The sequence below is a fragment of the Oncorhynchus kisutch genome, linkage group LG22, assembly GCF_002021735.2.
Source record: "Oncorhynchus kisutch isolate 150728-3 linkage group LG22, Okis_V2, whole genome shotgun sequence".
Lineage (NCBI taxonomy): Eukaryota > Metazoa > Chordata > Actinopteri > Salmoniformes > Salmonidae > Oncorhynchus > Oncorhynchus kisutch.
In genome coordinates, this window is record NC_034195.2 from 20,327,636 (window position 1) to 20,355,089 (window position 27,454).

The 27,454-nt window shown below is 45.3% G+C and overlaps 1 protein-coding gene across 6 annotated transcripts in view; it reads right to left on the minus strand.

The window, feature by feature from the left end:
* The window catches only part of ntrk3a (neurotrophic tyrosine kinase, receptor, type 3a), a 260,675-nt gene that overhangs the window by 198,973 nt on the left and 34,248 nt on the right, over positions 1-27,454 (minus strand). For all 6 annotated transcript variants that reach the window (XM_031801796.1, XM_031801793.1, XM_031801795.1 and 3 more), the window contains exons 2-3: positions 23,401-23,475; positions 18,797-18,868 (exon numbers count right to left, since the gene is read on the minus strand). In XM_031801796.1, the coding sequence (XP_031657656.1) occupies positions 18,797-18,868; positions 23,401-23,475 (147 nt within the window). The remainder of the gene's footprint in view (positions 1-18,796; positions 18,869-23,400; positions 23,476-27,454) is intronic.

Here is a 27,454-nt window from a genome sequence, read left to right on the forward strand (position 1 = left end):
GAAGGGAAAGGAGGGGGTGAGATAAAACAGGGAAGGGGAAGGAGGGGGTGAGAGATAAAACAGGGAAGGGGAAGGAGGGGGTGAGAGATAAAACAGGGAAGGGAAAGGAGGAGGTGAGAGATAAAACAGGGAAGGGAAAGGAGGAGGTGAGAGCTAAAACAGGGAAGGGAAAGGAGGGGGTGAGAGATAAAACAGGGAAGGGGAAGGAGGGGGTGAGAGATAAAACAGGGAAGGGAAAGGAGGGGGTGAGAGATAAAACAGGGAAGGGAAAGGAGGTGGTGAGAGATAAAACAGGGAATGGGATGGAGGGGGTGAGAGATAAAACAGGGAAGGGAAAGGAGGTGGTGAGAGAAAACAGGGAAGGGAAAGGAGGGGGTGAGATATAAAACAGGGAAGGGAAAGGAGGGGGTGAGAGATAAAACAGGGAAGGGAAAGGCGGGGGTGAGAGATAAAACAGGGAAGGGGGAGGAGGGGGAGAGATAAAACAGGGAAGGGGAAGGAGGGGGTGAGAGATAAAACAGGGAAGGGAAAGGAGGAGGTGAGAGATAAAACAGGGAAGGGAAAGGAGGAGGTGAGAGATAAAACAGGGAAGGGAAAGGAGGGGGTGAGATAAAACAGGGAAGGGGAAGGAGGGGGTGAGAGATAAAACAGGGAAGGAGAAGGAGGGGGGTGAGAGATAAAACAGGGAAGGGGAAGGAGGGGGTGAGAGATAAAACAGGGAAGGGAAAGGAGGTGGTGAGAGATAAAACAGGGAATGGGATGGAGGGGGTGAGAGATAAACAGGGAAGGGAAAGGAGGTGGTGAGAGAAAACAGGGAAGGGAAAGGAGGGGGTGAGATATAAAACAGGGAAGGGAAAGGAGGGGGTGAGAGATAAAACAGGGAAGGGAAAGGCGGGGGTGAGAGGTAAAACAGGGAAGGGGGAGGAGGGGGGAGAGATAAAACAGGGAAGGGGAAGGAGTGGGTGAGAGATAAAACAGGGAAGGGAAAGGAGGAGGTGAGAGATAAAACAGGGAAGGGAAAGGAGGAGGTGAGAGATAAACAGGGAAGGGAAAGGAGGGGGTGAGATAAAACAGGGAAGGGGAAGGAGGGGGTGAGAGATAAAACAGGGAAGGGGAAGGAGGGGGTGAGAGATAAAACAGGGAAGGGGAAGGAGGGGGTGAGAGATAAAACAGGGAAGGGAAAGGAGGAGGTGAGAGATAAAACAGGGAAGGGAAAGGAGGAGGTGAGAGCTAAAACAGGGAAGGGAAAGGAGGGGGTGAGAGATAAAACAGGGAAGGGGAAGGAGGGGGTGAGAGATAAAACAGGGAAGGGAAAGGAGGGGGTGAGAGATAAAACAGGGAAGGGGAAGGAGGGGGTGAGAGATAAAACAGGGAAGGGAAAGGAGGAGGTGAGAGATAAAACAGGGAAGGGAAAGGAGGAGGTGAGAGATAAAACAGGGAAGGGAAAGGAGGGGGTGAGATAAAACAGGGAAGGGGAAGGAGGGGGTGAGAGATAAAACAGGAAAGGAAAGGAGGGGGTGAGAGATAAAACAGGGAAGGGAAAGGAGGGGGGTGAGAGATAAAACAGGGAAGGGAAGGAGGAGGTGAGAGATAAAACAGGGAAGGGAAAGGAGGGGGTGAGAGATAAAACAGGGAAGGGAAAGGAGGTGGTGAGAGATAAAACAGGGAATGGGATGGAGGGGGTGAGAGATAAAACAGGGAAGGGAAAGGAGGTGGTGAGAGAAAACAGGGAAGGGAAAGGAGGGGGTGAGATATAAAACAGGGAAGGGAAAGGAGGGGGTGAGAGATAAAACAGGGAAGGGAAAGGCGGGGGTGAGAGATAAAACAGGGAAGGGGGAGGAGGGGGGAGAGATAAAACAGGGAAGGGGAAGGAGTGGGTGAGAGATAAAACAGGGAAGGGAAAGGAGGAGGTGAGAGATAAAACAGGGAAGGGAAAGGAGGAGGTGAGAGATAAAACAGGGAAGGGAAAGGAGGGGGTGAGATAAAACAGGGAAGGGGAAGGAGGGGGTGAGAGATAAAACAGGGAAGGGGAGGGAGGGGGTGAGAGATAAAACAGGGAAGGGGGAGGAGGAGGTGAGAGATAAAACAGGGAAGGGAAAGGAGGGGGTGAGAGATAAAACAGGGAAGGGAAAGGAGGTGGTGAGAGATAAAACAGGGAATGGGATGGAGGGGTGAGAGATAAAACAGGGAAGGGAAAGGAGGTGGTGAGAGAAAACAGGGAAGGGAAAGGAGGGGGTGAGATATAAAACAGGGGGGTGAGAGATAAAACAGGGAAGGGAAAGGCGGGGGTGAGAGATAAAACAGGGAAGGGAAAGGAGGGGGTGAGAGATAAAACAGGGAAGGGAAAGGAGGGGGTGAGAGATAAAACAGGGAAGGGAAAGGAGGAGGTGAGAGATAAAACAGGGAAGGGAAAGGAGGGGGTGAGAGATAAAACAGGGAAGGGGGAGGAGGGGGGAGAGATAAACAGGGAAGGGGAAGGAGGGGGTGAGAGATAAAACAGGGAAGGGAAAAGGGGGGGGGGGTGAGAGATAAAACAGGGAAGGGAAAGGGGGGGGTGAGAGAAAACAGGGAAGGGAAAGGGGGGTGAGAGATAAACAGGGAATGGAAAGGAGGGGGTGAGAGATAAAACAGGGAAGGGAAAGGAGGGGGTGAGAGATAAAACAGGGAAGGGAAAGGAGGAGGTGAGAGATAAAACAGGGAAGGGAAAGGAGGGGGTGAGAGATAAAACAGGGAAGGGAAAGGAGGTGGTGAGAGATAAAACAGGGAAGGGAAAGGAGGGGGTGAGAGATAAAACAGGGAAGGGGAAGGAGGGGGTGAGAGATAAAACAGGGAAGGGAAAGGAGGAGGTGAGAGATAAAACAGGGAAGGGAAAGGAGGTGGTGAGAGATAAAACAGGGAATGGGATGGAGGGGGTGAGAGATAAAACAGGGAAGGGGAAGGAGGGGGTGAGAGATAAAACAGGGAAGGGAAAAGGGGGGGGGTGAGAGATAAAACAGGGAAGGGAAAGGGGGGGGGTGAGAGATAAAACAGGGAAGGGAAAGGGGGGTGAGAGATAAAACAGGGAAGGGAAAGGAGGGGGTGAGAGATAAAACAGGGAAGGGAAAGGAGGGGGTGAGAGATAAAACAGGGAAGGGAAAGGAGGAGGTGAGAGATAAAACAGGGAAGGGAAAGGAGGGGGTGAGAGATAAAACAGGGAAGGGAAAGGAGGTGGTGAGAGATAAAACAGGGAAGGGAAAGGAGGGGGTGAGATAAAACAGGGAAGGGGAAGGAGGGGGTGAGAGATAAAACAGGGAAGGGGAAGGGGGGGGTGAGAGATAAAACAGGGAAGGGAAAGGAGGAGGTGAGAGATAAAACAGGGAAGGGAAAGGAGGAGGTGAGAGATAAAACAGGGAAGGGAAAGGAGGTGGTGAGAGATAAAACAGGGAAGGGAAAGGAGGGGGTGAGATAAAACAGGGAAGGGGAAGGAGGGGGTGAGAGATAAAACAGGGAAGGGGAAGGAGGGGGTGAGAGATAAAACAGGGAAGGGAAAGGAGGAGGTGAGAGATAAAACAGGGAAGGGAAAGGAGGAGGTGAGAGATAAACAGGGAAGGGAAAGGAGGGGGTGAGAGATAAAACAGGGAAGGGGAAGGAGGGGGTGAGAGATAAAACAGGGAAGGGAAAGGAGGGGGTGAGAGATAAAACAGGGAAGGGGAAGGAGGGGGTGAGAGATAAAACAGGGAAGGGAAAGGAGGAGGTGAGAGATAAAACAGGGAAGGGAAAGGAGGAGGTGAGAGATAAAACAGGGAAGGGAAAGGAGGGGGTGAGATAAAACAGGGAAGGGGAAGGAGGGGGTGAGAGATAAAACAGGGAAGGGGAAGGAGGGGGTGAGAGATAAACAGGGAAGGGAAAGGAGGGGGTGAGAGATAAAACAGGGAAGGGAAAGGAGGAGGTGAGAGATAAAACAGGGAAGGGAAAGGAGGGGTGAGAGAATAAAACAGGGAAGGGAAAGGAGGTGGTGAGAGATAAAACAGGGAATGGGATGGAGGGGGTGAGAGATAAAACAGGGAAGGGAAAGGAGGTGGTGAGAGAAAACAGGGAAGGGAAAGGAGGGGGTGAGATATAAAACAGGGAAGGGAAAGGAGGGGGTGAGAGATAAAACAGGGAAGGGAAAGGCGGGGGTGAGAGATAAAACAGGGAAGGGGGAGGAGGGGGGAGAGATAAAACAGGGAAGGGGAAGGAGTGGGTGAGAGATAAAACAGGGAAGGGAAAGGAGGAGGTGAGAGATAAAACAGGGAAGGGAAAGGAGGAGGTGAGAGATAAAACAGGGAAGGGAAAGGAGGGGGTGAGATAAAACAGGGAAGGGGAAGGAGGGGGTGAGAGATAAAACAGGGAAGGGGAAGGAGGGGGTGAGAGATAAAACAGGGAAGGGAAAGGAGGGGGTGAGAGATAAAACAGGGAAGGGAAAGGAGGAGGTGAGAGATAAAACAGGGAAGGGAAAGGAGGGGGTGAGAGATAAAACAGGGAAGGGAAAGGAGGTGGTGAGAGATAAAACAGGGAATGGGATGGAGGGGGTGAGAGATAAAACAGGAAGGGAAAGGAGGTGGTGAGAGAAAACAGGGAAGGGAAAGGAGGGGGTGAGATATAAAACAGGGAAGGGAAAGGAGGGGGTGAGAGATAAAACAGGGAAGGGAAAGGCGGGGGTGAGAGATAAAACAGGGAAGGGGGAGGAGAGATAAAACAGGGAAGGGGAAGGAGTGGGTGAGAGATAAAACAGGGAAGGGAAAGGGGGGGGGTGAGAGATAAAACAGGGAAGGGAAAGGGGGTGAGAGATAAAACAGGGAAGGGAAAGGAGGGGGTGAGAGATAAAACAGGGAAGGGAAAGGAGGGGGTGAGAGATAAAACAGGGAAGGGAAAGGAGGAGGTGAGAGATAAAACAGGGAAGGGAAAGGAGGGGGTGAGAGATAAAACAGGGAAGGGAAAGGAGGTGGTGAGAGATAAAACAGGGAAGGGAAAGGAGGGGTGAGAGATAAAACAGGGAACAGGGAAGGGGATTGAGGGGGTGAGAGATAAAACAGGGAAGGGAAAGGAGGGGGTGAGATATAAAACAGGGAAGGGATGGAGGGGGTGAAAGATAAAAGGGTGAGAATATGCTCTGGTCTCTAAGCAGAATGAGAAACGTGAAAGAAAATCTGACCAGACACACACACGTCACCAGAGAATAAGGACTGACAATCTCTTTGGATCCGTTTCAGGTCGGCTTTTGCCTAAACTGACGAATGTTTGATACAAATATAAGTATCAAGATTTAGGAAAACACCCACCATGATCACACATCATAGTTTTGTACTTGTGTCACATAAAGGACTTGGTTTCAAATGTCGGTAGCGACTGTATGTCTTCCTTCTTAAATCCAGGGATCCATCCTAGGAGTGGCATCTCGTGGACATCGGCAAAGTTGTTGACATACTGGACGATTCGCTTAATTTCTATGTAGGACAGCAACAGTTTGCTGGCAAGACGACCACCACACCTCATCTTCCTTTGAACCTCACCATGTTCCTTATAAAACTTTATCACTGTAGTCAGCTTTTTGTAGATATTCTGAAACCAGGAAATAAATGATTTAAAACATGCCTTTAATATGTGCTGAAAGGCACAGTGTATTCTCAGCTCTTTTACTTCTATTCATTATACAGCCTACGGATCATTTTTATGAAATACCTTACCAACTTTTTTTTATACTGTTGCAGCCCCAAAAACAACAGAAACAATCTAGTTGTACTACTCTGACGAAAACTTGAACGTCTCTCTGCAGATTTCCTGCCTATAAAGGAACAAATTATGTCCTCTGATGTGTCCTTTCTGTTTGTTTTTTATCTGAAAAATAAGACAAACAGCAACGTGTAATTCTTTAACACTTGTACTATTATTGTCAATGGGTCATGTTTGATATAAAGATATGTGATTATTTTATAGATGGTAGTTTCATGCACGTATGTAACCTGCCTTTAGGACAAATAGGACAAATATAAACACACACACACACACACACAGGTCCCAAAAGTTACTACACATGTTTTATGGGCTACACATTGCCGACGCACACACACAGACACACAAGTCACATAAGTTATTAGCTACATAGCTAGCTAGGTTGCATAGGCTACAAATCCCCCAATTCTCTCTCTCATGCCACACATTCACCCACTCACACACACACACACACACTTGTCTTTAATACACTAGCTATCTAACTAGTCGGTCTACTTGTGCCTTATCACATACAAAGACTCGGACAGAGGGACAAACACATTACACATTACTGACTGACAGCCAACTAAACTTGACCAGTAGTTGAATGGCAAGCACTTACCATTGGTGAGTTAATTCATCTAGTCACGTCTCTTGACCATCTCCTTGGGGGTAAAAATCAAATAGCAGAGCTTCCATTCATTGGACTTGCAAGTGCAACTGATCTCGCAAGTCTTTTCAATTTCTTCCCCAGCATCACTGTCCCCCCTGGACCGACTAAAGCACAGTAATTGATGGATCCACCGTTAATGGGTGGTCTTCCTCAGTTGCCTCCTCAAGGGACTCGACTTCGTCTGCGGAGTCGTTGAAGGAGACACTCTCCGACTCAGGGTAAAAAATGAGTTGCCAATAAGTTGACTCCACTGATCGTCTGAACCAGCTCACAGCACGACATTACTATTTAAAAATCTAGCGAGTTCTCTCTCCTGGGAATCCACTGATACATTAGAAAGCTAAGCTAGCTAGCTAAGGTGTAGGCAGTAGTGACAGTGGGACTATGTATGATGGGTTTAGCTTTTTGATTGGGGAAACAGGAAAATCATCCGATTGAATAGGATAATGTAGCTTGATTAAAAATAGCTAGCTAGCTAGCTGGTTTGTAATTCATTCATGATTTAAGAATAGGGGAGGGTTTTGATTGTGCTGACAAAATAGTGCTGCGAAAGCTTGATGTGTCACAAGCTAGCATCCACCAAACCGATGTGAAAGTGCTCCGTTGCTATGTTTCATCCCAAATAAGATTAAACACTATATTTTGGTGATAATACATACAGATTATGAAAACAAAGTCATTATTTTGTTAAAAAAACACCATTTATATGTAAATTAGTCATAGCAACTTCTGACTGATTATGATAGAGCGTGTCACATATGTTGTTATCTTCTCACACTATTCAAACCCCACAATAGAATAAACAGCTTATGAAACTCTCTTAGCCTATAGATCACATATTGCAAACATATAATCTAAACTAAAAATTCCAAAAATATTTTAGAATGTCTGTGCATCCTTGACAATCCCGAACCTAGACATCATAATTTTCTCTCTTTTCTGGCACCAATGTGAGGGGCTATGGCAGGGGAAATGGTGTTGCTGTAGTCTACTGTGTGATGCGGGAATAATGAAAAGCGAACTTGGGGAGCTTTGTGTTCACATTACCCTAAAAAAGGGAACCAGACCGCAGAATTCAAGTGAACCGAACTCAGTTTTGGTTAGAATCGGGGGCTCTTTTGAGGGGTCTGAGTTCCTTTGGAGTGTACAAACTGCACACAAAAAATGAAACAAACTGCACTGAGTTCACAAGAATTGGCTGAAAGGGACCAAATGTGAAAACACCCTGAGTTGCTTGGATAAAAAAAATCTAAGTTGTTGACCAATAGTATTACTGTAAAGTTAACCTCCAATCAGACATCAGACCTACAGGTTGCAAAGACAACAGAGCCTCTGCTACACAGATGTGAGACAAGAGTGGGTTGGAGCGATGATGCAGCATTACTAACACAACAAAAAGGCGACCTTGCATACAGCTGATAAGTGCCACTTCAGGGGGCCGCCCTAAGTAGTGAAAGCTGTTCTCGCTGCGGTACAGATCTCTCTGATGTGATCTGAACATAAACTATTGGGGTGGTCAGAAGGGACTTGTCAACTCATCCCGCTATCCCTGGCTGGCCCTCTCATCCCCCGCATGCAGAACAGGCACCTGTGGAGCAGCACAGAGCACGCTTCACTACAGGCTACAGCTACCACTACGGCTAGAACAGCTTGGGCCGTGGGAGTGAGGTGAGAGATGGCCAAAGGGAACTCAGTAACCTTCTCTACGCACACCGCCAACATTCTAGAGCAACCGCCCACACAGGCATCAGGATCCACCACTCCAACTGAAAGATAATGCAGTGACACATCACTCCAGAGATACAATACTCACTCACACACACACACACACACACTCACGTGTACAAACACACACATCCACCAACACACCTGATCTAATCAACTCTAGTGATGGAAGAAGACGCTACTTTCGTTAAGCTGCATCTCTTCCTCCACCCCCGTCTTCATTCTTCTACTCCATCCCTCCCGCCATCCACTGCTCACTCTCCCTCTGTAATAGTGTGGCCTTGTCTGAGAACGAGCCGTGGAGAGAGTTCACAGACACTGATTACCGTTGAACAATAACGCCAGGCCTCACATAAAAAGCCAATTACAGCCTTAAACGTTCTATCACCCCTCCTTAAAGAAAGATCATAGAGTTTTACTTATACATGGCGATGAGGCACAATGGGGAGAGTGTGATAAAGTCAAATTCATTTTCAGCTCAACTCCTGTGCCCTGCCAAGTCATCCCGCGTGAGAGGTTCCTGCTGTGATCACCCCTGTGGTAAAAGAGCACATGGGTGACAGCAGATGCAAGGAGATTTGTTCAGAGAAAGAGAGGGGGAGAGAGTAAGACAGAGCGAACAGAGAGGAGATTTGAACGAGACAGAAAGAGTGATAGAAAGAAATACGCCCCAGTGTTCATGCGCCTAAATCTGGTTACTCAAGAGACAAATAAGTCAAATGTACAGACTGTACAGATGCTGTTTCCATTTCATTCTACTCCATATCAATCCTTGGCATGAATTACCTAGTGGTTGGTCCCCAGTCTTTCACAGCCATATATAACCATGGGTCATGAGACTGATCTTTTACTGTGGTGCGGTAGGGTACTGTGGGAGCCTAATGACTCTTTAATCTTGTGCAATGGTGACTCTAAAGGGAACACACACACACACACACACACACACACACACACACACACACACACACAGCAGCCTGATCCACCCCCAAACATCAAACAGCCATGGCCCATATTCAAAACCTACAAATCATAAACATCATGCATTTATCACCCATGAAGGAACATGTTAAAATATTATTCCTGTGGTGCCAAATTAGAAACACAGCCACCAGATACTGTGGCAGAATTATGAAAGAAATCTCAATCTCATGATTTAGATTCTGGCCTCAACGCATTTCAAAGTGGGCATATCCATCTCGGATGTGCTTCCCCCAGACCAGAGATCATCAACTAGATTCAGACACATGCTGATTTTTTTCTTGAGTGGATGGTCAGGAGGCTGGAACATAATTACAAATAATTTGTAGACTGCAAATTGACTGCAAAGAAGCCAACACATATAATATTTGACTAAAACATAAAAAATTCTAACCCTTCTTACATTTGTATATAATCACATCTTTCTATCAAGTATGGGAATACTGTGAAACAGATTTCCAAATTAAAATCACTTGGAGCGGATTTTCTTGTGTTTTTACAGTCTTTAAAGTCCAATAATGAAAAATGTATTTTTGGCTCAGAAAACTTGGGGCAAAATAAAATCATCAGTGGGCCAAATTCATCCCGCTGGCCACCAGTTGAGGAACCCTGCCCTAAACAGTGACGATAAAAAGCCATCTTTGGAGAATTGCAAGGTGATTATTGAGTAATAAGTGTCCTTGCAACAATATTTCAAGAAAATCACTGGGTGATAAATGTCAATTTAGGGGAGGCAACCAAGAGCTATTTCCCCTAAACGTTGATTACAGACTGAAGTAGGGCACCTACTGTATTTGTGCCTGTGTGTGTGTCACTGGAGGCTCCTCAGAGGAGGAAATAAACTGCTTGCTTTACACATTACTGCATGATTGTTGAGTGTTTACTAACGCATTAGTTCTAGTAGCTATGTTGACTATGAAATGAGCTAATGTGGTGACAACGATGTAGGCTGTGTGTAGCGGTTAGCGGTTATGGTATGAAGGTTTGGCTTGGAAAGGTTTTTTCGCCTGGAGTCCACAAGTAAAGGGAAAAGGTGAGAGAAGGAGAGTGTGTAGTTGCGATAAGAAATAATATAACAATCAAAGTGATGATGCTGTTTGTACCTGGCTGCTATGAAAGTGAACTGGGTTTGCAGGTGATCAGGGGTGTATTCATTCCGCTGATTCTGTTGAAAATCTTTTCTTAATCGGAAGCAAAAGGAACAAAGCGGAGATGAAAAGACCTGAATTTGTCCAACAGAAACTTTAGTTTGCAACTGTTACCCTAATGATTACACACCCTAGATCAGCTAGATGCAGACCAGAGTGTGCAAGACGGTAATGAATGTCTGTCACCTTGATTACTAAAATATTTCTCTCAACCTGTGCACCTACGTTTAAAAAACTTAATCGTAGACCAGGTTGTGGTAACATCATGATGGGTATAGGGAAAATTTGAGTATCATGTAGTAGCCTTAACCTATCAATGTTACATTGACCTGGGTGAATGTAATATGAATGACAGTCATCCAATATGCTGTAATAAAAATAAGGCCATGCCCTCATCTTAAACGTCACCGACCGCCACTGTATCTTTGTATGGTTCTGCTATATAGTGTAAATGTGGAATGATTCAAATCTGTTCTTACGCTAATAAATAACTGTTGTATTCAGTACCAGTGATATCACACAACACATTCCATATGATGTGGTTTGCCAACATTTGCATGGTATTTGCTGTGTAAGCACAGATGCATAGATTGCACAACGTGCACAGTATTATCAGTAGACACACTCACACACACTTCATCATTTAAGGTGCAAATACCTCCATAAATTCAAAACTGTTAAAAGACTGTGGCATCACATACACTCCTTTATATAGTAGAACATTATGAACCATTTTCTGTGGATATGGGATCTTTATTTTCTACAGCAGGAAAATAATCCTGCAGCAACAGGAAATGTGAATTATTATGTGGATTATAGTCAATGGACATTTTTGGTAGGGGTTGATATATTTTTCGATAGGGAAAATCAAATCTGAATTTCAGTGTAAATTAAACACTTCAGAAGCCATTTTAAATCTCAAATACACAACAAGTTGAACATTTCCTGCATACAGGAATTTTCTCCTGCAACAGGGTGATCAAATTTAGATTCTAAATCTGTAGGAGCCGATTGGATTGATGGGATTCCCAGCTAGCAGTCACAGTTCATGTTGTCACAGGGCTGCACATCAAGACTAAACAGACAGCTATGGTGTACATATGTGTGTACAGGAACAGTACTAAGACAGACAGGTCAAGGAAAGCTGGGTAACTGACTCAAGAGGTTGTCAAAGAGATGCCTCATTCTGCAGAGAGGGACAGATTCAGTGGGACAGTCACACAGTGGAGGTGGACTTTTTCTGGCCCTCTCCCTCTCTCTTTCCCGTGAGAAGCATACTGATTGTAGGCATCGGCTATATCAACGCCCGACATGAATAATAAGCAATGTCATTTCAGAAGCTGAGGAAGGTTCTTAAATGGGGGGGGGGACAAAGTAGAAAAATAGATGAAGAAGGCTGAGCCATTGCAACAAGGACCATGGCAAAAGCAGGAAGAGGAGATAGATAGATAGATAGAGATAAAAAAAATATATATTATTGTCACATGCACCGAATATAACGTGTGTAGACTACCGTGAAATGCTTTCTTATGAGCCCTTCCCAACGATGCAGAGTTTAAAAATAATTGTAAAAATAAAAATTGTAAGAGGAATGAAATAAAATACACAAGAATGGAGCTATATACAGGATGTACCAGTACTAGATCAATGTGGAGCTATATACAGGGAGTACCAGTACCAGATCAATGTGGAGCTATATACAGGGAGTACCAGTACCAGATCAATGTGGAGCTATATACAGGGAGTACCAGTAGCAGATCAATGTGGAGCTATATACAGGGAGTACCAGTACCAGATCAATGTGGAGCTATATACAGGGAGTACCAGTACTAGATCAATGTGGAGCTATATACAGGATGTACCAGTACTAGATCAATGTGGAGCTATATACAGGGAGTACCAGTACTAGATCAATGTGGAGCTATATACAGGGAGTACCAGATCAATGTGGGGCTATATACAGGAAGTACCAGTACCAGATCAATGTGGAGCTATATACAGGGAGTACCAGATCAATGTGGAGCTATATACAGGAAGTACCAGTACCAGATCAATGTGGAGCTATATACAGGAAGTACCAGTACCAGATCAATGTGGAGTTATATACAGGGAGCAGCAGTACTAGATCAATGTGGATCTATATACAGGGAGTACCAGATCAAGGTGGGGCTATATACAGGGAGTACCAGTAGCAGATCAATGTGGAGCTATATACAGGGAGTACCAGATCAATGTGGAGCTATATACAGGGAGTACCAGTAGCAGATCAATGTGGAGCTATATACAGGGATTACCAGTACCAGATCAATGTGTGGCTATATACAGGGATTACCAGTACCAGATCAATGTGGGGCTATATACAGGGAGTACCAGATCAATGTGGAGCTATATACAGTGAGTACCAGTACCAGATCAATGTGGAGCTACAGTATATACAGGGAGTACCAGTACCAGATCAATGTGGAGCTATATACAGGAAGTACCAGTACCAGATCAATGTGGAGCTATATACAGAGAGTACCAGTACCAGACCAATGTGGAGCAAAATACAGGAAGTACCAGTAGCAGATCAATGTGGAGCTATATACAGGGAGTACCATTAGCAGATCAATGTGGATCTATATATAGGGAGTACCAGATCAAGGTGGGGCTATATACAGGGAGTACCAGTAGCAGATCAATGTGGAGCTATATACAGGGAGTACCAGATCAATGTGGAGCTATATACAGGGAGTACCAGTAGCAGATCAATGTGGAGCTATATACAGGGATTACCAGTACCAGATCAATGTGGGGCTATATACAGGGAGTACCAGTAGCAGATCAATGTGGAGCTATATACAGGAAGTACCAGTAGAAGATCAATGTGGAGCTATATACAGGGAGTACCAGATCAATGTGGAGCTATATACAGGGAGTACCAGTAGCAGATCAATGTGGAGCTATATACAGGGATTACCAGTACCAGATCAATGTGGGGCTATATACAGGGATTACCAGTACCAGATCAATGTGGGGCTATATACAGGGAGTACCAGATCAATGTGGAGCTATATACAGTGAGTACCAGTACCAGATCAATGTGGAGCTACAGTATATACAGGGAGTACCAGTACCAGATCAATGTGGAGCTATATACAGGAAGTACCAGTACCAGATCAATGTGGAGCTATATACAGAGAGTACCAGTACCAGACCAATGTGGAGCAAAATACAGGAAGTACCAGTAGCAGATCAATGTGGAGCTATATACAGGGAGTACCATTAGCAGATCAATGTGGATCTATATACAGGGAGTACCAGATCAAGGTGGGGCTATATACAGGGAGTACCAGTAGCAGATCAATGTGGAGCTATATACAGGGAGTACCAGATCAATGTGGAGCTATATACAGGGAGTACCAGTAGCAGATCAATGTGGAGCTATATACAGGGATTACCAGTACCAGATCAATGTGGGGCTATATACAGGGAGTACCAGTAGCAGATCAATGTGGAGCTATATACAGGAAGTACCAGTAGCAGATCAATGTGGAGCTATATACAGGGAGTACCAGATCAATGTGGAGCTATATACAGGGAGTACCAGATCAATGTGGAGCTATATACAGTGAGTACAGATTCTAGAATGGGTTAAACAATACAGATCTTTTTTTTTGCACATTTCTAAAAAACAAAAGTATTCACACCCTTTGCTATGAGACTCGAAATTGAGCTCAGGTGCATCCTGTTTCCATTGATCATCCTTGAGATGTTTCACAACTTGATTGGAGTCCACCTGTGTTAAATTCAATTGATTGGACATGATTTGGAAAGGCACACACCTGTCTATATAAGGTCCCACAGTTGACAGTGCATGTCAGAGCAAAACCCAAGCCATGAGGTCAAAGGAATTGTCTATAGAGCTCCAAAACAGGATTGTGTCGAAGCACAGATCTGGGAAAGGTTACCAAAACAATTCTGAAGCCTTAGAGGTCCCCAAGAACACAGTGGCCTCCATCATTCTTAAATGGAAGAAGTTTGAAACCACCAAAACTATTCCTAGAGCTGGTCGCCCGGCCAAACTGAGAAATCGGGGGAGAAGGGCCTTGGTCAGGGAGGTGACCAAGAACGCTATGCTCTAACAGAGCTCTAGAGTTCCTCTGTGTAAATGGGAGAACCTTCCAGAAGGACAACCATCTCTGCAGCCCTCCACCAATCAGGCCTTTATGGTAGAGTGGCCAGACAGAAGCCACTCCTTAGTAAAAGGCACATGACAGCCCGCTTGCAGTTTGCCAAAAGGCACCTAAAGACTCTCAGACCATGGCAAACAAGATACTCTGGTCTGATGTAGGCAAGATTGAACTCTTTGGCCTGAATGCCAAGCGTCACGTCTGGAGGAAACCTGGCACCATCCCTAAAGTGAGGCATGATGCTGTGGGATGTTTTTCAGTGGCAGGGACTGGGAGACTAGTTAGGATCGAAGCAAAGATGAATGGAGCAAAGTACAGAGAGAAAAAATTGAAAAAAAGTGGAAGAAATCAATTGGTCTGAATACTTTCCGAAGGCACTGTATATGTGTGTATACTGTATGTGTGTACGTGTGTGAGTGTGTGTTTGTGTTGTATCGGTATGTGTGTGTGTGTTACATGTGTGTGGGTTTTGTGTGGGAGTGTCAATGTCGTGTGTGTGAGTGAGTGTGTACACTATTTAGTGTGCATATATAGTCTAGTGAGTGTGCGTAGGATCAGTGCAAGTGCAGATATTCCGGGAGACCATTAATGAACTATTTAGCAGTCTTATGGCTATTTAGTAGCTTGGGGGTAGAAGCTGTCTCGGCGCATGTTGGTCTGAAAGCTAATTCTCTAGTACCATTTGTAGGACATTAGCGGAGTGAACAGTGGCTTGGGTGGCTGGAGTCTTTGGCAATTTTTCAGGCCTTCCTCTGACACCGCCTGGTATAGAGATCCTGGATGGCAAGGAGCTCAGCCCCAGTGATGTAGTGGGCAGTCCACACCACCCTCTGTAGCGTTTTTCAGGTCAAGGAATTTGCCATATCAAGCAGTCATGCAGCCAGTCAAGATGATCTCGATGGTGCATCTGTAGAAATTGTTGAGGATCCGAGGGCCCACGCCAAATCTTTTCAGCCTCCTGAGGGGAAACTAGGCACTACTGTGTCCTCTTCACGACTGTGCGGGTGTGCGTGGACCATGTTAATTCCTTGATGTGGATGCCAAGGAACTGGAAACTCTCGACACGCTCCAGTACAGCACCGTCGATGTGGATGGGGGCGTACTCTCCCCTCTTTTCTCCTATAGTCCACGATCAGCTCCTTGGTTTTACTGATGTTGAGGGAGAGGTTGTTGACCTGGCACCACACTGCTAAGTCTCTGACCTCCTCCCTGTAGGCTGTCACATCAGGGAGAGAGATAGAGAGAGAGTGCGAGAGGGAGAAAGAGAGACAGAAATAGAGACAGAAAGAGAGATAGCGAGAGGGATAAAGAGAGACAGAAAGAGAGATAGCGAGAGGGAGAAAGCGAGCGAATGCCCTGTGTGGGCTGGTGGGGGGGTTTCATCCCTGGAAGTCACTGTGTAAGTGACATTTCAGTGTGAAGACACATGGCATAGGGTTGAGAAGATTTAATGAGAGTGACTCTTTGGTCTCCCTCCTCCACTACTGGAGGGAATAACCTTTACAACTTCCCCCTGACAATGATCCCTCACGATACTGCATATTGGTTGTCCTCTCATATCAAGGGATAAAAAAGATGGACCTGAAGAAATCCAGACAGCAACCTTACATTCTGCCACACATAGCAGGAGACACAAGAAATGAAACAGGTTGGGCAAAGTAAGTTCAAACGCGGAGAGCTTTGGTATTGATTCCATTGTCTTTTGTCTGGAACAGTTGAGAGCCCATTTCCGTCCATTTCAGGATAAAGGCCTTGAATAAACGACTGATAGTGGGACCCTCTGTATGTTTTTACAACCAGTGTTTGACCTCGGATTGAAATAGGTGCTGGTACTGTACTCATTTTGGGTGCCGGTACTGTTTGTATTTAGGTGCAGGAACTCCACAGTATTTGTATTCTATAAGAGGAACAGAAACAGTAGAACATTAAGAGGTGCCGGTACTCAGCTCCGGTGAGCTCCTGCCCAAGTCAAGCACCGTTTATAGCAATGCACTGTGGGTCAAAGAACATTCAGGTCCAAGAGAAAACAAATATTAATACAAATATATATCATATAGAATTGCATGGTGGAATCCAATTGATCGAATTGGATTTAAACCCAATACAATAACTTAAATAACATATAGCTCAAATGAAATGATGGATAATTTACTGTACATTTCTCAAGCCCACAATAGAATGTATCGGTACCATTCCCAGCCTGCCAGGAGTGAGCTATTTATGGTATTTATGCTCCTGTGGAGCTGAGGCCCTTTTGCACTGAGCTAGCCTGACGACTCACACTAAATTCTTCCACTGCTCTGCCGCTCGCTGCATATTTAATACCAAGACTGACGTCATTGAAGTCGTTCGTTGTGAGGAGGGGCACAAGGGGCATTGTACAAAACAAAGTCATCAGTGATTGGATCGTATCAAAGACAGCCCCGAATGTGTTCACATTCGGTGAAGGGTCAGGGAGGTACTCAGATCTGGACTCATTGCGGAGAAGAAACTAACGGCTGTGTGCGTGGTGTGGCGTTTGGATGGAGCAAGGAGTCTGGGTAGCCAGGCAAGCACTGAGCTGATTTAAGGGATCATTTAGATGGCATGCTTGTGACACAAAGCATAGGGAGCCTGCTCCCACACTGCTCCTGGGCTGGCCCATATGACCGTGATGTGAATGACCGCTCTGGAAATCTAGGGTTTTCTCTACATAAAACCCAGCGCAGCGTGAAAGACATTGCCCACTAAGCACAAGGAGAGCTGTAATAAAACACTTCCCTCTCTATAACAGGGTGCATAGATCTAAGGTGCATAGATGACTCTCTAGAACCTCCAGCTCTATCACCCGAGTCCTTGCAGCTCCAGAGGTAGACGTGTACAGTATGGCGCATGTGTGGCCTTCTTCAGCCATCATCCTATCATCCTTTATAATGAGAGTCCATTAGCATGTCCATCTGCTCTGTTTGAGACAGTGGACAGTGAAAGGTGGGTATTTTAATGACTGTCCTTCCCGTTATCACATGAAGAGATGATGGAGTCGACTCCAGATCTCGGTCTCTCATAGTTACACTGCACGGGACACTGTTACGCATTCTAGTCAAGGCCAGCTTCACTGAATCTTGTAAAATAAGATAAAGAGTTGCACGCACACGCTCTCTTTCACACACAGACACACACAGTTTTCGTACTCTTTTTCCCTACACACATGAACTTTCATGTGTACCCACTCACACGAAAATGTACATACATATATACGAACAAACATACACAAGAACAGTGATGAATACCTCAAAAGACATGGGACTGCTGAACTGAAGTGATTGACAGCTGAGATTACAGACTGGTGACTCCAGGTAGTAGACTGCTATTCAATTTCTTCCTCACTGTTTACTCTGGGAAAATTGGGAAATAACAGCGCTGTCACACTCAAGAAGTCTCACCTTTATTATGGAAATCAGCAACACTTCGCTAGCGGTGCCACTCAGCCCTTGCATATAGTCCCCAAACCACCTCCCCTTCCCTCACTCTTAACACAAACCACTGCACTTTTCACCAACCTGAAATTGGGTTCATTCTGAATATGTACACTGCTAGTGAGGAGTGTATACATATTGAAAGATTGAATGGAATAAATGCATCTGCTTGGAGGCCCAGCCTATCTTACAAACCACATATATACATTATGAACAGACACAGCAACCATAACATGGTGGAACTGTGTTCAGCCATGTGTGAAGCAGCCCAGGCATTGTACTTTAGCTGAACTGGGCCTGAGTCCCAAATGGCACCCTATTCCCTTTATAGTACACTTATTTTAACCAGGGCCATGGTCAAAAGAAGAGCACTATAAAGGGAATAGGGTGCTATTTGAAATGCATCCTGGGACTAGGATATCACTGCAGCGGGAACACACTACTTCCTGTAGAGGAGGGGTGAATTATGTATGTTAGGATACTGTATGCCTGGAATGGGACAGGGACTGCGCTAGAGTGGTTTGTGGGCCCCATGTGGAATGGGACGCCTGCATATTCAGTAGAAATGGCTGTGGTGATGGTCTCTAGGTTGTGCTAAACTGAACTAAACTCCACATGCCTCGGTTAATATGTGGCCTAGTCAATCTGAAGATCTCGCTGTCAAAGGAAGATCAGTCAGTAAGAGGGAGAGTCAGAGAGCTGTGAACTGTGAACAAAGCAGCCGGTCAAAGGTCATTGAGGGGGAGAATCCACACAAAGAGGGGATGTGATGTACTGTATATTCTCATCTGTGTTTAGCAGTAACAGACTCCTAGAGAGAGAGAGAGGGAGGGAGGGAGAGAGGAATAAAGAGAGAGAGAGAGAAATATATATATATAGAGAGAGAGAGACGGAGGTAACAGTAACACCACTCACATGTAGCGGAGGTGGGGGTTCTGGGAGAAGGCTCTGGCCTGGATACCGCGCAGATTGCCGTTCATGATCGTTCTGGAAGAGACACACAGTGTCACAGAATGTAAGGCATGTAATACACTACCAGTCAACAGTTTGGACCTACTCATTCAAGGGTTTTTCTTTATTTGTACTGTTCACTGTGTGAATCAGGGATTCATTGTTGAATTGCTGCAAAGAAACCATTACTAAAGGACACCAATAAGAAGAAGAGACTTGCTTGGGCCAAGAAACCCGAGCAATGGACATTAAACTGGTGGAAATCTGTCCTTTGATTGGATGAGTCCAAATGTGAGATTTTTGATTCTAACTGCTGTGTCTTTGTGAGACGCAGAGTAGGTGAATGGATGATCTCTGCATGTGTGGTTCCCACTGTAAAGCATGGAGGAGGAGGTGTGATGGTGTGGGGGTGATTTGCTGGTACAGTGTCTGTGATTTATTTAGAATTCAAGGCACGCTTACCCAGCATGGCTAACACAGCATTCTGCAGCGATATGCCATCCCACCTGGTTTGCGCTTAGTGGGACTATCATTCGTTTTTCAACACGACAATGACGCAGCACACCTCCAGGCTGTGTAAGGGCTATTTGACCAAGCAGGAGAGTGATGGAGTGCTGCATCAGATGACCTGGCCTCCACAATCACCCGACCTCAACTGAATTGAGATGGGTTGGGATGAGTTGGACCGCAGAGCGAACGAAAAGCAGCCAACAAGTGCTCAGCATATGTGTGAACTCCTTCAAGATTGTTGGAAAATCATTCCAGGTGAAGCTGGTTGAGAGAATGCCAATGGAGTGCAAAGCTGTCATCAAGGCAAAGGGTGGCTTGGGAGAAAGTAAAACATAACATATATTTTGATTTGTTGAAAACTCTTTTGGTTACTACATGATTCCATATGTGTTATTTCATAGTTTTGATGTCTACAATTTGATTACTCTACAATGTGGAAAATGGTAAAAATAGTTTTAAAAAAGAAAGAGAAACCCTTGAATGAGTATGTGTGTCCAAACTTTTGAATGGTTGTGTATATGTTACGGTCAGACACTCACATGGAAATAAGTACACACAGGCAATAGGTTACAATTGTTGATACTGAAAGACACCACCTCCTACGTTTACGGATAAATTAAAGGAAAATAAAATGCTATTCCATAATTAAAACCACCAACACAGTCCTGACAGTGTGTCCATGGAAACCAGGGTTGCACAGTGTTTTTTTTGGCTCTACCCACACTAAGGAGTAGGCACGCAGGTCGCACAAACGTCACAGAAACTGCAATTGTCTGCTGATTGGTCGGAGATATGTTCTCACGAATTCCTCATTTGCAGTTAAAAACCGGCTGTGATAGCAGTGCACTCACTGGAAGCATGTAAAGGAGTTTCTTTTAAACGTGGCTCGCAACCGGCAACGTTTGGGGTAAATAGGGAGGCATTCTAAAAGTCGGTGAATCTTATCTTCCGGCTCGTCGCCCCTGCTCCTCTCCCTCCTCACGGGCCATCATTACGATCAGGATAGTATCAAGAGCCTGCATCTTCTCTCTCGCTCCTCAGCTAGCTTCACAAGGAGCTAAGATCAATTGTGTATATTGAATCCATTTTTATCATGGGCATCTGCAAGCTGTTTATTTGCTCTGAACACGCGTCTCTTTTCATTAGAATCCATCTGAGAGAATGATTACATCCGAACAGTCCTGATGGCGTCACACTGTGTAGCTAACACTGATGTGCAACTGTAACACTGGGTGTATGGTAAGCCAAATGGACATGTTAAGACAACTATTCCGCAATATTGAATTTGGCTTGAACAAGGGCAGCCCAGTGGGGAATACAATGTGGTCAAGGTCAGACACATAAGGACCTGGGAGTGAAGACAGCCAATGCAGACGTGTCACATGTCCCCCTGTTGCTTGTACTCAAATATTAAAATTAATCATCAAGGTGGGCTGGCTGAGGCTCTAAGGCACATGAGGCTGACCCAATGTGGGCCCAGAGTAGCTCCTGCTCTGGCACTGCCTGGGCTGCTCACTCTCTGGTGAGTCATCCAAATCACCTGGCCCTGAACTGCTGTGGAGGAGACGGAGGGGAGGTAGGGGAGGGGAGGGAGGCAACAGAGGAGCCAGGGCCCACTCCAGGTGAGCCTGATGCTAATGAGAGGAGCTGTTAATCAGCCCTGTTCAAGTGCTCTGGGCCTCCCCTAATAGGACCAGTGGTTACATTGGAGGAGACTAGGGGAGACTGGAGGAGACTAGGGGAGACTGGAGGAGACTAGGGGAGACTGGAGGAGACTAGGGGAGACTGGAGAAGACTAGGGGAGACAGGAGGATACTAGAGGAGAATGGAGGAGACTAGGGGAGACTGGAGGAGACTAGGGGAGACTGGAGGAGACTAGGGGAGGCTGGAGGAGACTAGAGGAGACTGGAGGAGACTAGGGGCGACTGGAGGAGACTAGAGGAGACTGGAGGAGACTGGAGGAGACTAGAGGAGACTGTGGAGACTTTAGGAGGCTGGGACGACAGGAGGAGACTGGGGGCTGGAGGATGCTTGAAGATGCTGGGGGAAATTGGGGCTTGGAGGAGACTGGGAGACTGGAGAAACTGGAGACTGGAGGAGACTGGAGGAGACTGGGCGAGACTGGAGGAGACTGGGGGAGCCTGGAGGAGACTGGAGGAGACTGGGACGGAGGAGACTGGAGAGACGGGAGGAGACTGGGGAGAATGGAGGAGACTGAAGGAGACTGGAGAAACTGGAGGAGAATGGGGGCCTGGAGAGGCTGGGGACCGGATGAGACTGGAAGAGACTGGAGTAGACTGGAGGAGCTTGGGGAGAATGGAGGAGACTGGAGAACCCTGGGGGCAGGGCGAGACTGAGGACGGGTGAGACTGGAGGAGCCTGGGAGACTGGAAGAGACTGGGATAGAGACTACAGGATACCATCACCATCCCAGAGGGGAGTCTTGCCTACAGGTCCAGAGAGACCAGGATGGCTGAGGGTGGGTAGTGGACATGGGGGGAAGGAATCCGATTTACTGTATATGAGGGTTTGGCCAGGGGTGTTTAGGGAAAGGAAAGGGAAAACAGACCTAATTAAATGTCCTGGCTGCTATTCCAGCGTCATTTGATCAGTGAAAAATGGGCCGTAGGGAGGTGCTGTTGTTTGAGGCAGGCCGCAGTGCATTAAAATAAACATGCCTGCAATATAAGCCACCGCTAGTAGTCAATAGTACTGATGGAGTATGTGTGCCCACCAGACCGGGTGCCATGTCACTATGTGTTGGGTTAGGTGGGTCATTGTATAACATTAAGTATGTCTTGCATATACAGACAGGATCTTAATTTGAGCAAGTTTGCTACAGCAGGAACATAATTCTGCAGCAACAGGAAATTTGAAATTTTATGTAGACTATAATTCATGGACATTTTAATAGGGATTGATACACTACATGACCAAAAGTATGTGGACACCTGCTCGTCGAACATCTCATTCCAAAATCATGGGCATTAATATGACGTTGGTCCCCCCTTCACTGCTATAACAGCCTCCACTTTGAACTTGCTTCCATTCAGCCACAAGAGCATTACTGAGGTCGAGCAGTGATGTTGAGTGATCTTCCAATTCATCCCAAAGGTGTTCGGTGGGGTTAAGGTCAGAGTTCATTGCAGGCCAGTCAAGTTCTTCCACAGAATTGTCTACAATATCATTGAATGCTGTAGCGTTAAGATTTCCCTTCACTGGAACTAAGGGGCCTAGCCCAAACCATGAAAAACAGCCCAGACCCTTATTACTCCTCCACCAAACTTTACAGTTGGCCCTATGCATTGGGGCAGGTAGTGTTTTCCTGGCATCCGACAAATCCAGATTTGTTCGTCGGACTGCCAGACGGTGAAACGTGATTCATCACTCCAGAGAATGCATTTCCAATGCTTCAGAGTCCAATGGCGGCAAGCTTTACACCACTCATGGTGATCTTAAGCTTATGTGCGGCTGCTCGGCCATGGAAACCCATTTCATGATGCACCAGGTAGCACCATGCAACTTGGTAGTGAGAAAGTTGACGAACTGAATTGTTGGAAAGGTGGCATCCTATGACAGTGACACATTGAAAGTCACTGAGCTCTTCAGTAAAGCCATTGTACTGCCAATGTATGTCTATGGAGATTGCATTGCTGTGTGCTCAATTTTCTTTACCTGTCAGCAACGGGTGTGGCTGAAATAGCCAAATCAACTAATTTGAAGGGGTGTCCACATACTTTTGTATATATAGTGTACATGTTTTGTTAGGGCAAATCAAGTCAGAAATGTCAAAGTCAAAATTTAAATCTTTAGAATCCTTTTAAAGAATCAAATGCACTACAAGTTTGCATTTCCTGCTGTGCAGGAAAAGTCTCTGCAACAAAAGAGTGATCCATTTAAGATCCTACATCTGTAGCATGTTCAGGTCAGGATGACACAGCCCCATGGTCTCACAGCTATATGGTATGCTTTCATGGCTAGAGCAACAGTGGGCTCTGCAGAAAACACACATCAGTGGTTTATTAATGAGGTGTGCTTCTCCCCAAGTCGACACTCACAGTCTCTGAAGTCCAGTGTACAGCTCCATGTCCACATCCTTCAGGGTCTGCAGGCCAGTCCAGTTCTCAATGTGTCTGAGACATAAAAGGGAAAGAACAGAAGACAGTCAGTAAAAGCAACTTTAAATATGTTTTGTTTCGTTGGTTTACGTATTTGAGTTTGGTTTTCCCTTGCAGTAAGAAGGTCTACAATTCAGCTCAGTTGTGAACTTCATGTTTTTAGACAGTCCCATTTGAGGACGCTACAAGGCAAAACTGAACATTAATAGTAGTCTAGTCAAGATATGTGGGATACACTGTCTGGTAGAATATTTTTTTTTGTGGATGTCCCCAAGTACGAGCACATTCACATGATTTATGCTGGCTTAAATGATCTACAATGCAATTACATCCTGCGTAATGAGGGGACGTTTAATGAAAGCGAATTGCTGGAGGTTCCCGGAGTCTCTCCACAACACTGAACTAAAATCACTCTGGGTGCTCCATGCTGACTGTTGCTGCTCTTGAACTGTACTAAAACTGACACTCAGCATTATTCTGGTAAGAGACATCCCCAAGAGCTGCGTGTTACCATTGGGCCTGTTGAAATTGCAATACCCCATTGTTTATGTATTGTGGGCACTTAGCTTTGTAAGACTCCAAATGAGATCACGTTTTAAATATTCACCACAGTGCCATGTCTCAAATTCGATCTGTCTCTTACTTCTCTCACTTCACTCTCTCTTCCATTACCTCGCTCTCATCTACCTGCTCAATCGGGCTGACTTTCATCCTTTCTTTTAACACACACTCTTTTTAATCGATTTTGACAAATTTGACACATTTTCACACAACAAGCACACCACACACATCCACCAGCACTCAGCAGGTCAACAACATGCATTGCTGATCTCTGAGCCCAGGAAATTACATCCAGCCTCCATCAGCATCAGGTTTTGAAATTGTCTTTAAATATTTACATCAGCCATACACATTTACCTGGGCCCATCTCCCTCTCTGGTCTGTTTATAATCAGTGCAGCGTTCCATTGGTTCAGAGCAGGAAGACCATCCTAATCTCCCTGCTTCTCTTTCCATGTGATGCGTACATGTGGAACGACATCCTGGGCAGCTGCTGAGAAATGCCTTAGAACTCATCCTGATTGGTTAGCATGCATGAGCAGGCCCATGAATATGAGAGAGATCCGATGTCAGGTGAGATGTGAAATCTTGTCCAGGTGGCAGGGAGGTTATGTGCACAGCCGGGGCAACATGAGGCTAACGCTGGATCCGTATATACTGGACAGTATAGCTGACCTGAGACTAGAAGCTGATGTGGGTGATCTGCACTGAAATTGTGCATGTGTACTAGATGTAGGCTACAGTATGTATTATGTAAACCACATTATGTACTGGGTGGTTCAAGCCCTGAATGCTAATTGGCTGACAGCCATGGTATATTAGACCGTATACCACGGGTAAGACAAAACATGCATTGTTACTGCTCTAATTACGTGGGTAACCAGTTTAAAATAGCAATAAGGCACCTCGTGGGTTTGTGATATCCTCTACGGGATCGGTGTCCTCCCCACAGGACGGTTGAGCTAACGTGTGCTAATGTGATTAGCATGACGTTTTAAGTATATAATGCATGAAGTCACACATTCATTTATACAAACACATATATACTGTGTATTTTTAATTTTACCTTTATTTTACTAGGCAAGTCAGTTAAGAACAAATTCTTATTTTCAATGACAGCCTAGGAACAGTGGGTTAACTGCCTGTTCAGGGGCAGAACGACAGAGTTGTACCTTGTCAGCTCGGGGATTCGAACTTGCAACCTTTCGATTACTAGTCCAACGCTCTAACCACTAGGCTACCCTGCCGTATCTTAACTGGTGGACATTAAAACAGATACAATCTCATTAAAGGAGAATATAAAAGAGATCAAACGTAGTTTGAGAGTTAACATAGAAAATTGACTGTGGCAATCCATTTGACATCCCCACTTGCTTAAGATGCAAATGTTTAAGACAGTGTGAGGTACAACAGCTATGCGCAAATTTTGAAGAAAAATATGTTATCATCTTATATTCATGAGTGTTTTTCTGGCAATTCATGTTAAAGACAAAATATTAAGACTTATCCTGCTCACATCTTGATGAAACAGTGTTATGTAACCTAGCAACTCTGCTTTCCAGAGCAGTAAAGTGGGTCGTCGTTTGGAGAGGCAATGCAGAACAACAAATCCCTCGACAGAGGAACTATGGACTCGCCATGTAAAACAAAACCAAAAGCTTTAGGACAATAAATATCTAGATGACGAAGGAGAAAGAGAGGCAGACAACCGTGGAGAAGGAAGAATCGCCTCACACGGACCAGAACCAATCAATACCCACAGAGATTAAAATCATAAGTAAAAAATGAAAGTTGGGGGAACGCTGGCTGATTGGCTGAGCTCATGTTAGACTCAGAATGAGGCCTGTCCTCCAGGGCCTAATTGAGTGATTGACTAATTGACTGATTGATTGATTCATCAATTGGCTGTCTAAACAGGCTGTAATGAGTCTGCATGGGGCTCCAGAGAGGGAGTGGCCAGACAGCTCAATGCAGAGGCAGAGAAGTCCATTAACAGAAACCTACTGTACAGACAGTATAATCTGTGTGGAGCGCAGTGTACCTCCTGTATGACAATCATTGTGAAGTGGAGTGGCTCACACAGAACATGATGTGTTTATCAAACGTCAAACCAAATGTATTGTTAGTGTTAGTACAGTACAGTGCAGTGCAGTGCAGTACAGTACATTACAGTGCAGTACATTACAGTACATTACAGTGCAGTACATTATAGTACAGTGCAGTACATTATAGTACAGTACAGTACAGTACAGTACAGTACAGTACAGTGCAGTGCAGTGCAGTACAGTACATTACAGTACAGTGCAGTACAAAAGAGTGCAGTGCAGTACATTACAGTGCAGTACATTACAGTACAGTGCAGTACATTGCAGTGTAGTACAGTGCAGTACATTGCAGTGCAGTGCAGTGCAGTGCAGTACAGGAGGAGTTGCAGTGGGGGAATAATTGGGTTGACAAGTACAAAGCAGTCCTCCTCTCCTCCACCATGGTGAGAGTAGGAGCTAGTGTTAACCAGGAGCACTAGGCTGACACAGTTGGATAATGTAGGCTACATGCTGTACAGCTAAGATGGGCTTTGCATATTTCCATACCAAAATCACCCCCTGTGAGCAGATTGAACACTGCTACTTATAACTTTGGATAAAAAAGCGTCCCTCACTTTAAAAATATTCTGACTAAAATCAGTCTTTGCCCCATAAATATGTAAATATTGCAGATTTTCTTTTGCAGTGTAGGCCTACCTCTGGTGCCGGGAGCCCACAGAGCAACAGCAGGAGTGAAGCACTGAACTAAGACCTGACCAGCCAAGCGCTAATGACAAAGTGAGAATTCCTCAGTTGAATACATTCTGGTTTTCTCATGCCTTATACAGTATTTATAGAATAGTGATTATTTGGATTCCTTAGGTCACCTCGTTGGGTTTTCTTTATTATGCTTTGCACAAGTTCAATCATTCACTCAAATGTATTTATAAAGCCCTTTTTACATCAGAAAAGTTTTACATGTCACAAAGTGCTATACAGAAACGCAGCCTAAAACCTCAAAACAGCAAATGTAATGAATGCAATTATATAGAACAATGGAACATTTATCTCTACATGGGTTAGGATTTGTAGAAAAAGCTGTCAGGTACTGCATTGTAGGGAGAGAACTCAATGCCACTGTCAATCAGTTAGGCACGACGGGGGATGTGATCCGAACCAAATGGGTGAACCGGAGAGCCTATTTCACCAAAAACGTTCTCTCCTGACAGACTTTAAAACAGTATGCTGAGACGCCGCTGTCTGCCCCAAAGCTGTGACCCCATCTTCTGATGGTGAGGAATACAGTAACACACTCAGGCAGCATTGAATAGCTGCAGGTTTGATGGTACCACCCATTGTGACAGACTCATTTAAAGCACGGAAAAGCACAGAGCCTACGGCTTTCTGTGT